The following is a 13,161-nucleotide window of genomic DNA, read 5'->3' on the forward strand; positions in this document are numbered from 1 at the left end:
TCTCTGATGACAGGTGGGCTAGGTGCCAGTCTATGAATATAGCAGAGTATCATTAAGAATCATTTCATTGCTTTTTTTTTTTTTCCCCTCTCCTTTTTTGAGACAGGGTTTCTCTGTGTTAGCTTTGGTTGTCCTGGACTCGCTTTGTAGACCAGGCTGGCCTCGAACTCACAGGGATCCCCCTGCCTCTGCCTCTGCCTCTGCCTCCTGAGTGCTGGGATTAAAGGCCTGTGCCACCACGCCTGGCTCATCTTGATGATTTCTAACGTTACCTGAGGAGAGAGTCGTTAAATAACGGTAAAATACACTGAACCCTCAAGGATCCACTTCAGTAGTAATAAGTATATTTACCTTGTTCTGCAGTCACCTCCAAGCAGAAGCTATGAGCAGTGGGGGTCCCTCTTCCTCCCTCCTGACCCAGAGAGCTATCTTTCTGGTCTCTTGAATACTCCAGATGCCTCATGTAAGTGGAATTACTTAGTATTTGTCTCTGTAGCGTTCAGTTCTCGTGATGTCTTCAGGACTCATCTGTAGGAGCTGTAGAGATTGCTCACAGATTGACACTATGGCCTGCTCTTGCAGAGGACCTGAGTTCGGTTCCCAGCACCCCTGTCAGGTGGCTAACATCCACATAACCCTCCAGCCCCAGGGCATCTGATGCCTCTCCTAGACTCTGTAAACACCTGCACTCAAATATGCACATACCACAAACAACACACGTGTTAAAATAAGTCTTAAAACAAAGATGCCCGTAGTCAAGCATGGTGGTTCATACTTGCAATCCCGGCATTTAGGAGGCTGAGGCAGGCAGTTGCTGCAAGTTCCAGGCTAGCCTGGCTACCAAGTAAGACCTTTCATTGTAGAAAATATTGGATATTAATGTTTACTATTAATCCATAGATATAATTATTTTGGCAGTTAATTATTTAAGCTGCTATCATATCAATAAAAAACACAGACACCTGTTAGATTTGTAATATGCCTATTCATTGGAGCTGGGCAGAGATTATCGCGCTAAGTTATCTTTCACCTCCCAGTCCTACATCCCATGCCAACTGCTCTAGTAATTACTAGCTGTGCTACTTCCCACCCAATATCTCATAAATACTTGCACATGTTCCTCTTCTGTGCTGCTTTCTTCCATCACTAATCTGCAGAGCAGGCTCGTCCCAGCCACGAGCTTATTTGTTCACACTAACCCATGGCTTGTCTGCCTCCTCTATCTCTGTCCTGTGATCCTGTCCTCCAAGTCTGCAAACCTTAGCTCCGCCTACCTCACTTCTGCCCTGCCTCCTGCCTAGGTGTGTATCTTTAGCCAATCAGGGATAATTTTGGATGCAGGATCACACAGCATCATTTTGGGTGCATGAGTGTGTCTGTAAAAGACAACAAGCAGACCTCAGGGAGCAAAATAATTAACATTAGAATACATAGCACCAGACCAACCCTCAACAACCCTTCTCAGAAATGGGAACAAAAACCTGTGTGTCAGGGTTTCCTTCCTTTTGTTTTCTTTTGTAGACAGGTTCCAGATAGCACCTATACCCAACCCTCCTGAACGCTGAGCCTGCAGGCCTGAGCCACCATGCCTCGCTTTCTTTTTTTATAAGACCAAATAATACTATGTAGTACATACATTTATTTCTCCACTAGTGTATATTTGGATTGCTTCCTTCTCTTGGCAGTTACAAATAATACTTCTGTAAATGAGAGTGGGTGTCCAGTGTGTCTTCCTAAGCTGCTTTCAGTTCTACATAAGTTGGTCACTTTCTTGTCACTGTGATGATGCCATAACCAGCAACTTACAAGTGGAAGAGTTAATTTCAGCTTAGGATTCTAGAGGGAAAGTCCGTGGTGGCCAGGAGCCTGGCAGCAGGAGCAGGAAGCTGAGAAATCACATCTCTGTCCACATAAAGGAAGCCAGAGTGAATCGGAAGTGGTATTTATTTATTTGTTTGTTTGTTTATTATGTATACAGTGCTCTGCCTGCACACCTGCACACCAGAAGAGGGCATTAGATCACATTACAGATGGCTGTGAGTCACCATGTGGTTGCTGGGAATTGAACTCGGGACCTCTGGAAGAGCAGTCAGTGCTCTTAACCTCTGAGCCATCTCTTCAGCCCCGAAACTCTTTTATTAGAAACTTTATACCTGCGGTGGCTGCAGCACTTAACAGTGCAGAGGATTCTAATTTTTCCAGATCTTGCCAGCACTTTTTCTTTTTTTCCTGAAACAAGGTTTCTTGTTTGTGTTGCCTTGGCTGTTCTGGATTCCCTTTGTAGACCAGACTGGCCTTGAACTCACAGGGATCCACCTGCCTCTGCTTCCCAAGCGCTGGGATTAAAGGCGTGCACCACTACTCCTGGCTACAAAGATGTTTTTAATTATTTATTTGGTTGGTTTATTGGTTTGTTGCTATGGATTGAAGCCAGGGCCTTGCTTACACAAAACAAATGCTCTACCCTTGTTTTTACCTGCAGCCCAACGTTTTAAATTCTGAACTCAACCATTTATTATTTTGTTGCCAGTTACTTCTACATCTTATCTAGAAATGCCAAACCCAGTGTCATGAAAAATCTCTTCTAGGCCTTACAGTGTCAAGTGTTCCTTTTATGTAGGTTCCCGATGGTTGGAGGTACTGGACACACACAGTGTAAGATAAGGCTCCAGCTTTGTATCATGTCTGGCTTCTCCAGCCCTACCTGTAGAGAAGACGGTCTCCTCCTGAGTAGTCTTGTTAGCCCTGTACAGATGGGCGCTGCTTCCCAGGCTCTCTGTCCTGTGCCGCTGAACAGCATCTATGTCTGTGTCTATGTTGTGACTTCATAGTTTTGATTCTGTCACTTTGTTTGTTTGAGACAGGGTCTCACTATGTAGTCCTAGCTGGCTTTGAACTCAGAGATCCTCCTGCCCCTGCCTCCCTAGTCCTGGGATAAAAGGCGTGTACCATCAAGCCTGGTTTGTAAAACCGTTTGAAGTCATAAATATGAGCCTTCCAGCTTTGTTCTTTTTCAAGACTGTTTTGGGTCTTTGGGCTTCTCTGAGATGCTAGTGACTTTTTTGATACATGTCACTGAGATTTTTTTATTTGAAATATATCAAGTTCTTTGCTGTAGTGTCATCATAAGTAGTAAAGTCTTTTAAGGCTGGCAAGATGGCTAAGTTTAGGGTAAAGACTCCTGCCTGATGACCTGAGAGCAACCCCCTCAGGCCCACATGGTAGAAGGAAAGAATCAGCTCCCTCAAGTTGTCCTCTGACTGCCACACATGTGTCATTTGTATTTATGTCTTTTGTAGTTCAGTGTACACATCTTACATTTGCTGCTGCTGCTGCTGCTGCTGCTGGTGGTTTTGAGACAAGGTCTTGTACGCTAGGCTGGTCTGGTACTTAATATATAGCTAAGGATGACTCTGAACTGATCTTTCTGCCTCCACTTGGAGGGTTGGAATTACAAGCATGTCCCACCATGGCTGGTTCATTGAACCCAGGACTGTTTGCATGCTAGGCAAACATTCTGCCAAGTGGACATCGCTGCCTGGCATCCCTGGGTTTTTATTCTTATTATCTTTAGTGCTATTTCGAATGGCAAATGTTATGGGCATTGTGCTATCAATCAAATCCAAGGTTTTATGTATGCGAGACAATCACTCTACTGCTAAATTACATTCCCAGCCCTTAGCTTTTTGTTTGGCTGTTTGTTTGTTTTTTTTTTTTTTTTTTTTTTTTTTTTTTTGAGGTAGGTTTTCACTTTGTTACTCAGGCTAGCCTTGAACTCACCATGTAGCCACAATGGCTTTGAGTTTATGATACATTTGTCACAACCTCCCTTGGAATTACAGGCTGTGCTATCATCTGGTTGTAATGGGATGGATTATTATCTTTTCTGTCTGGATTCTTTGTTTTTCGTGTGCAAAAACCAAAACTGCTTTCTGTGTGTTGATTTATATATGATGACTTTGCTGATTTTGTTTTTAGCGCTACTTTGTTTTTATGTATATAGAGTCTTTAGGGGTGGCTTTTATTTTCAATTTTTTGTTTTGAGATAGGGTCTCACTGTGTAGTTCTTGTTCTCCTGTGAATCACTCTAGACCAGGCTGACCTTGAACTCGCATAGATCGCCTTCCTCTGCCTCCTGAGTGCTGGGATTAAAGGTGTGCGCCACCACGCCCAGCCTTGTTCCCGTTTCTTGTCTAGCTGCTTTTTGTAGGAGCTCTACCCCTGTGCTGAGTGTTTCTGTAGAGGCTCTACCCCTGTGCTGAGGGGAATGAGGAAAACAGGCATCCTTTCTGCTTTGTTTTCAGGAGCCCAGGCTAGTCTCAAACTTGGAGCACTCTCCCTGTCTCAGCTTTCCAAGCGCTAGGATTACAGGCGTGTACTATTTGATTTTAGGGGGGAAAGCTTTCTTTTTTTTACTGGCCAGGCGAGGTGGCACACACCTTTAATCCCAGCACCCAGGAGGCAGAGGCAGGCGGATCTCTGTGAGTTCAAGGCCAGCCTGGTTTACAAAGCAAGTCCAGGACAGCCAGGGCTGTTAACACAGAGAAACCCTGTCTGGAAAAAAACAGAAAAAGAAAAGTATTTTTACTGTGTGCCTTCCATATATAGGCTTTGCTACGTTAAATAGTTTATTTCTCTGCCTAGCTTGAATGTTTCTATCACAAAAGGATGCTAAGTTTTGTTAATTTTTCTGTATTCATTTACATGATTTTGTCTCTTAATTAATCCAGTAATGTGATATGTTGATTATTGTTATTTTAGTGTGAAGGTCTGAATAGAGTGACTCTTGGATGTTGAGCCATCCCTGACGTCCAGGAATGGATGCTGCATAGTTAGAGGTTTCAGGCCTTATGTGTTGCTGAATTGAGAGCGTTTTGCTCCAGGATTCACTGGGATGTGGACCTGCAGTGTCCTTCTTTCCTAAAAGCATCTTGGTCTGAGTTTCCTCTCAGGATAGCACCGCATCATGGACTAATGAGTTTGTTTTTTGGGAAGAGTTGGAGGGAGATTAGTGTTAGTGTCTGAGTGTTTAAATGAAGCCATCTGGCCCTGGAGTTTTTGTTACTTGCTCTTTGGTCACTGATTGGCTCCTTCCTGGTTAACAGGTCCGCAGTGTTTCCTCGTATCTTCAGTCTTTGCAACCTGTGGTTGACCATGGTTCAGAAATATTGAATGGAAAAATCTAGAAAGAATTCCTCTCATGTCATAGCCATTGTATGATTTATATTATCACAAGGAAGGTGAACGTGGTGCAGTCTTACAAGTTGTCCTCCGGCCTCCAAGTGTGCCATAACAGGGAGGCGGGAATGGGAGTTCCCCATCATAGAGGAACTGCCAACAGTAAATAGGCTTCCAGGAGCCGAAAAAGTGATGCAAGAAATGTCAGGTTGAGCCTCCCCTGCGGCATCTGTTCCCTCTACACCTGTTCCTGTGTCTGTTTACCAGGCCAGCTCAGCATTGCTCTGTTCTTGCCCTGTGTTGCTTTATCGTATGTATCTGGAACATTGCAGACACTTCCACTGAAAGAATTCAGGTGACCTGAATAATAACAACAAAAGTCAGCTGTCAGCCTGTCTCCTAAAGTGCAGGTTCTAAAACATAGCACAGATGACATGCAGTGCCAAGCCAGTGCCTCCTCCGAGATGGCCAATCCCGTGCTCTTCAGTGATGGCTCCCCGTGAGGTAGCTTAAATGAAATTCCAGACAGATAATGATAATAAATGCGTTCAAAGAGCTGGGCATGGGCCTACATACCTTTGGTTCCAGCACTTGGGAAGTAGAGGGAGCAGATGAGGCCAGCATGGTCTACACAGCAAGTTCCAGAACAGCCAGAGTTACATAGTAACACTCTGCCTCAAAACCAACCAACCAACCAACCAAAATATTCAAAATGTTTGAAGAAATGAAAGAGAGCCGGGGCGGTGGTGGCACGCGCCTCTAATCCCACCTCTTAGGAGGCAGAGACAGAAGGATCTCTGTGAGTACCAGGCCAGCCTGGTCTACAGAGTGAGTTCCAGGACAGCCAAGGCTATACAGTGAAACTCTTATGTCGAAGAAAAAGAAAAAGAAAAGAAATGAAAAAGGACACAAATAAACCCCAGTGAATTCCAAGAGAACACAGACAGTTGAAGGAAAACCAAACTGAGATGATTGAATTGTAAAATTCAGTCAAATAAAAGTCTCTGTGGAAAACCTCACCGGTAGATTGGCTCACAGGGAGCACAGAATAGCAGATCTTGATGAACATTCAGTGAAGGACAAAGATAAAGTAACAAAGCCGGGCGTGGTGGCGCATGCCTTTAATCCCAGCACTCGGGAGGCAGAGGCAGGCGGATCGCTGAGAGTTCGAGGCCAGCCTGGTCTACAAAGTGAGTTCAGGATGGCCAAGGCTACACAGAGAAACACTGTCTCAAAAAACCAAAAAAAAAAAAAAAAAGATAAAGTAACAAAAACATACAAAATAGAGCATTTGAGATCTTTGGGACACCATGAAAAGAATAAATCTACAAATTATGTGGAGATGAATTCCATACAAAGGCGTAGGAAATATTTTCAGTGCAATGAAAACAGACAATTTCCCAAATCTAGGCAAAGGGAGGCTCATCCAGGTAAAAGATGTGTGGAACATCAAATAGACAAAAACCAGGAAGGAAACTCCCCATATAGTTAAAACACTACGGCAGTGTAAAGGCAGCCTGGCAGAAGAACAGCTGATTTCTCAGTAGGTACTTCCACCCCAAGAAGCCTCTGGTGATCCGTTTCAATTTTTGAAAGACCCTATCCACCACATGTCACTACTGTGCCCAGCAGAACTGAAGGAGAAAGAAAAACACTACAAGATTTAAAAAAAAAAAAAAAAAAAAAAAAAAAAAAAAGGCAGGCCAAAGGTATTCCTGACCTGGTGGCGTGAAGCCAGGTCTGCAGAAGGTGCTGGATGGAGTAGGGCTGAAGGGAATGCTAAACACCCAAGAGGAGGCTAGAACAGACGCCAAGCTAAAGTAGATTATGAAAACACTAAACACAACAAAATGACAAGGTTTAATATAACCTATTATAAGGTTTGTATTAAATAATAGCTCTAAACATTAATGATCTCAGTTTTTCTAATCAAAAGTTTATTACACTAGATTTAAACCCTACATAGAGTGGTTTGGATGAGAAATGTCCCCATAGTTCCAGGTATTTGAATGTAGGCATCTGTATTTTAACTATTTTATTAGCGTTTGTATACCTCTAACTCCCTTCCAGCCCTTACCACCCTAATACCTTCTACCCCCCCCACCCCCGCCTCCCAACTCTAGGTAGGAGGAAAAGAGGGTTAGTGGTGAGAGAGGGCGTAGTTCTCTGTAGCTTCTTCCTGCTGTTGAGTGATGTAGTTCCTTGAGGCACGTACAGTCTTCTTAGTCAGGATATCCAGCAGTCTAGCAAACCAGCAGCAGCAGTGGGCAGCAGCAGGATGGAGAGCAGCAGCTGCCCCAGGCCCTCCTGGGACCCTAGCATCCCTACAATTAAAATTCCTGCAACTGGCACAGATCACACCCCTGCCAGAGCATAAGACAGTCATAGTTAACAGCCGTGGACAAACTAAAGCAGCCCCATATCCTACACCTGGGATTAAAACAAAAACATGTTTATATAACATAACAGGTTTTGCTTTTTGAGACAGGGTTTCTCTGTGTAGCCTTGGCTGTCCTGGACTCACTTTGTAGACCAGGCTGGCCTCGAACTCAGAGATCCATCTGCCTCTGCCTCCCGAGTGCTGCGATTAAAAGGTATGTGCCACCACTGCCTGGCAACATAACAGTTTTGTTTTGTTTTTTGTTTTTTTTTAAAGATTTATTTATTTCTTATTATGTATACAGTGCTCTGCCAGCCTGTACACCTGCAGGCCAGAAGAGGGCATCAGATCACATCATAGATGGTTGTGAGCCACCATGTGGTTGCTGGGAATTGAACTTATGATCTCTGGAAGAGCAGTCAGTGCTCTTAACCGCTGAGCCATCTCTCCAGCCCCAACAATTTTTTGTTGTTGTTGTTTTTTGTTTTTTGAGACAGGGTTTCTCTCTGTAGCCTTGACTGTCCTGAACTCACTTGTAGACCAGGCTGGCCTTGAACTCACAGCAGTCCACCTGCCTCCCTAGTGTTGGGAATAAAGGCGTGCGCCACCACTGCCTGGCCGCAAATTTTCTTTCTTTTTCTTTTTTTCCCCCCATAACAGTTTTTAAAGAAACCAAAACTCCCACTACCTTTGAACACACTATTTTCAGTTGTGGTAGCTATTTGGGAGGATCAGGTGCTGGAGGAAAAAGGTTACTGAGGCCAGACTCTGAGGTTATATAGTTTTGCTGTACTTGCAGTTCACTCTCTGCCTTGTGCTTTGAGTTAAAGATGTGATGTCTGAGCTCCCTGGTCTTGCCAAGGTGCCTGCCTGTAGCCCACCACGATGGACTCTTATCCCTCTAAAACCGTAAGCCAAAATAAACTCTCTTAAGTGGCCTCGGTCGTGCGTCACGACATATCATGAAAGATAGGCGTTACCTTAGGAGGAGAGAGAGAGGGTGGACAAAGTGCTCCAAGCAATGGAGCTGAGCAACAAACTGTCAGAATTCTAATAGCTGACAAAGTAGACATCAATCCAAAATTAGTTAAAGAGATAAAGATGACTACAGCCCATCAAGAGGATGTTTCAGCTTTAAACAATGGCCCACCTACTCTCATACAGCCAGTGCAAACCGTTTAAGGTCTTAGATTAACTTCAACACAGTAGTCGTGGGTGATTTCAGTACCCTCCTCTCTCCAGTAGACAGTCAACCTGACAAAAAGGAAACATGGGACTTAGGATACATTCCAGGTCAGCTGAACCTGCAGAACATTCCATGCAGAATGCACAGTCTTCTCAGCACCCCTGGAACTTCCTCTAAAATATATCGTATTAGGATACAAAGCAGTTCTCAGCAAATATAGGAAAATCGAAATGACTTCTTATATCCTATCTGATTACAATGAAATAGTGTAGAAATAAAGAGAAAAATACAGAAAATTCAGAAAGCACAAAGATTGAACAACACAGTTACTGGATGATGAATGAGTCACTGATTTGAATGAGTCACTCAAGACGCCAGCACTCAGGAGGCTGAACCGGGGGGGTCTCTGAGTTGGGGCCTAGCCTGGGCTACACAGTGAATTCCAGGACAGCCTAAGTGACATAGAGAAACTCTGTCTTGAAAAACCAAAACAAATAAACAAAAAATCCTAGAATTGAGTGAAAAATGAAAACACACCATAAAGGGCTGGAAAGATGGCTTAGTGGTTAAGAAGACTGCCTGCTCTTCCAAAGGGCCTGGGTTCAATTCCCAGCACTCACATGGCAGCTCACAACTGTCTGTAACTCCAAGATCTGATACCCTCACACTAATGCACATAAATTAATATTAAATAAAATATATATTTTTTTTAAAAGGCCAGACATGGTGGCGCACGCCTTTAATCCCAACACTCGGGAGGCAGAGGCAGGTGGATTGCTGTGAGTTCTAGGCCAGCCTGGCCTACAAAGCAAGTCCAGGACAGCCAAGGCTACACAGAGAAACCCTGTCTTTTAAAAAAAAAAAAAAAAAAGGAAAGAAGGCTACATCTGCTGTTTCCTGAAGGATTTCAGAGCTGATTTAATATTTCTGAGGACCCAAGGCACATGGCCCACACCTGTAGTCCAGGATTATTTAGGAACCTAAGACAGGAGAATCACTTGATATCAGGAATTCAAGATCCCCTTGGGTAACATCGTAAGACCCTGACTGTTAACAAACAAAAACAAGCAGCCAAATGTGGTGGCACAAGCCTGTGATCCAGCACTCAGGAGGCAAAGACAGGTAGATCTCTGTGAGTTCGAGGCCAGCCTGGTCTACAAAGAGTCCAGGGAAACCCTGTCTCAAAAAATGAAGAGGAGGAGGAGGAGGAAGTGACAAACACCACTCTCCAAGTCAGAAAGGAGTAGTATTTTTTTTTTTAAAGGCCATTAGTGCTTCCTTACCACAAAAGCTTTTAAGACTTAAGAGGTAGCCTCGAGGCAGGTAATATTTGCTAATGATGAGCAGTGTCCCCTCTAGTGCTTGTGACAGTCTTGCAGAAAAAGTGATCCAGATCCACCAAGCCCAGCAGGTTGGGCTCAGGTAGACCGTTTTCTATAGCGTGCAGTGGACACAGCACATTAGGAGAGCAGAAGAAACATGGCCTTGATGGAACTTCTTCAGTGCTTGTAGACGACATGTCCCTGATGGGTGCAGCTTCTGCAGTGGTTTGAGTATGGCTTGTTTCCTCCAGACCTCAGGCTGAAATTTAATTTCACTTTATAAGATAATGAGGCCTGGGCCGGAAGGAGGCTTTGGGAAGTGGTTAGAGCTCTGCCCTCTGGAGTAGATAAGCCTATTTATCTAAGTAGATAAGGCATGTGTGTACATGCCAGTTGTCTAGGTTTTCTGTGCTCCATTTTTCTAGCATGTGACACTCAGGGCCACATTGCAGTCCTGCCAACGGAGGCCACACTTGTCCACCGCCTCCTGACCTTAGACCAGAATCATAAGCCCAAAGCGACGTCTTTCCTTTCTGAGCTCCTCTGTGAGTGGTACAGTTTCTAACAGGAGAAACAGGAGAAAACAACCCTTTCTGTGCAGAAAGCTCACCCCAACCCAGGTTCCGACCCTAATCCCGAGAACCCCCTACGAGGCTTGCCTCAAGCTGATCCGGTTTGTCACTATGGTTGAAATTCTTCCTTCTGCTCCAGGAGTTTCTCTCTGCCATTTCGCTGGCCTGACCCTGTGGTCGCCTTGGTCATTTTCTGCCTATTTGCGGCTTGAGTTTGCAGTCCACCCAACCAGGCATGATTTTCTGCTGCTGCCGTTGATTGCAATCGACTGCCTTCGCTGTGGTTTTGTAAAAGTCATTTACGATGGTCCCTTTTCTTTGTGGTCTGTTTCCAACTCAGGGACCACCATCTTTAACCGCTTTGGGGGTCATAGCTGTGGTTCCTCACCTTTGTGCTGGGAAATGCAACTCATGTGACTCAGCTGGAGGCAGCTATCCCAGGCCTCTCACAGCAGACAACCCCCAAACCTGGCTGGGGGTGTACTTCAGTCCCTCAGGTCAGTCATCAGTACTGCATGTCTGCAACCCCAGCACTGGCAGGAGGTGCCGAAGTTCAGGGTCAACCTTGGCTACATATGAGCCTAGGATACATAGAAGGATCCTGTTTCAAAAGACACCTCCACCTCCTCCAGAAAAGGATCTCAGAATCATCAGCGTTTCCTGCTTTTGGTGACAACGTTTGGAGAAAGCAAGTCCAGTTCCCGAGGGCTCTGAGGCTTAAGGAGTTGGGAAGCTGGAAGTCTGCACTGGGCAGACGAGAGAGGAGCAAGCCCCTTGCCCATCCCCACTGTTCTGTTTACATTTGAAGGCAGCAGGACTCTTCCCACTTGCTGGCAGTTGGTGGTACCTGGGCCTGTTAGTGTGGCTTCTCCTGGCTCAGCTGGTCCTCAGCACCCAGCAGGGAGAATAGATGAGGTGCTAGCCAAGCAGCCTCCAGCTGGGAGGTGCTTGCCCTCTGAGCCCCTGGAGCTGGCCCGAAGCCACATGGGAGCCTAAGACAAACCAGAGAGGGCACAGACCTTTGGTACTAGAACCTCTCTCTCTCTGCTTCAGATATAGTGGGTGGATTCATGCCTGGGTGCAGAATGGCTTTGTTTTCTCTGCAGATTAAAGAATTAAAAGGCAGGGGAAGTTTGAAAGTCAAGCAAAGAGAACATTTTTATTAGAGTAATAATAATTAAAAAAAAAAAAAAAAAGCCAAAAGCCAGGCGGTGGTGGTGCACGCCTTTAATCTCTGCACTTGGGAGGCAGAGGCAGGGGGATCGCTGTGAGTTCAAGGCCAGCCTGGTCTACAAAGTGAGTCCAGGACAGCTACAGCTACATAGAGAGACCCTGTCTTGATAAACAACAACAACAACAACAACAACAAACTGAGTTCAAGAGCAGTCTGGTCTACAAAGTAAGTCAAGGATAGCCAGGGTCAGGGCGGGTGTCGGTGTGTACATACACGTGGGCCTGTGCCCATGCCCGTGCCCGCGCTCATGCAAGAAAGCTATAATCCTCAGCTGTTGGCTGTAGGAGGGGGAAGGAGAAGAAAAGTTATGCTGTGTTAGTTTAGAAGACACAGACCAGCAATGGCAGACAAACAGACACATGTGGGGAGGGGAGCTTTAGAGAAAGAGTAAGGAAGCCCAAAGTCCAAGGAAAAACAAACAAACAAAACTTAGGTTCTGGCCAGTGTCTGAAAGAGATTAAAAGTAGAAGAAAAAAGAAAGTTACATCTTTTTGAGTCGGGGGTGGGGGGCGGGGGTTCAAGACAGGGTCTCTCTGTGTAGCCTTGGCTGCCTGGACTCGCTTTGTAGACCAGGCTGGCCTCGAACTCACAGAGATCTGCCTGCCCCTGCTTCCCCGATGGGATTACAGGTGTGTGCCACCATGCCTAGCTAAGTTATAGCTGTTAGAGTCAGAGGTCAGAAAGGCAGAAGGAGCCCATGGAACCATATGCTAGCTCAGTGAGAGTGTGCTGGAGGCAGGGATTCTAAGAAGGCAAAGTACAGTATCTCATTAAAGGGTTAATTATTCCACCCATCTCCTTAGGCAAACCCAGCTGGTCCCTTGGCCAGGTAATTGACTGTTTGGACTGGAGTAATTCTTTTCTGGTCTAAGCAGCTTGGGATGTCAAGTCTCCACTGGGTTGAGAGTTCATCCTCTTGGGCAGAGTGAACTAGTTTTCCCTTAGTAAGACTTCAGTGCTGCTGTGACACGCCAGGGTCGCATACCACTTGATTCTTCTCTGAATCGTCTAGCAGGAGACAGTCTTTCCCGCAAGGTCACCTATGTGCAGACAGGCCACCGTTACTAAGGAACGGCAACTCTGCATCCTCCCAGGGCTCACTGGAGTGCCGCAGCCATGGTGGCCGAGAGTGAGGCGAGCCCTGCCGGTTTCTTGTCTTGGAGGTCAGAGAGGTCTCTGAAGAATGGTGCTGGTGTTTGCACTAACTCCTGTCTCGGGACTCCATGGGCTGAAGCCACTGGTTCCTCTGTCCCCAGCACAAATGTGCCTCCTAGAATTTCTTGGATCCA

The 13,161-nt window shown here is 45.5% G+C and overlaps 1 protein-coding gene across 1 annotated transcript in view; it reads left to right on the plus strand.

Annotated features, from left to right (window-relative positions):
* Positions 1-385: 385 nt before the first annotated feature.
* Positions 386-13,161, plus strand: part of Arvcf (ARVCF delta catenin family member) — a 41,901-nt gene continuing 29,125 nt past the window's right edge. Inside the window, exon 1 of the mRNA XM_051150670.1 lies at positions 386-463. Within this exon, the coding sequence (XP_051006627.1) occupies positions 455-463 (9 nt within the window). The 5' untranslated portion in view covers positions 386-454. The remainder of the gene's footprint in view (positions 464-13,161) is intronic.

The sequence above is a fragment of the Acomys russatus genome, chromosome 8 (assembly GCF_903995435.1).
Source record: "Acomys russatus chromosome 8, mAcoRus1.1, whole genome shotgun sequence".
NCBI classification, from domain to species: domain Eukaryota; kingdom Metazoa; phylum Chordata; class Mammalia; order Rodentia; family Muridae; genus Acomys; species Acomys russatus.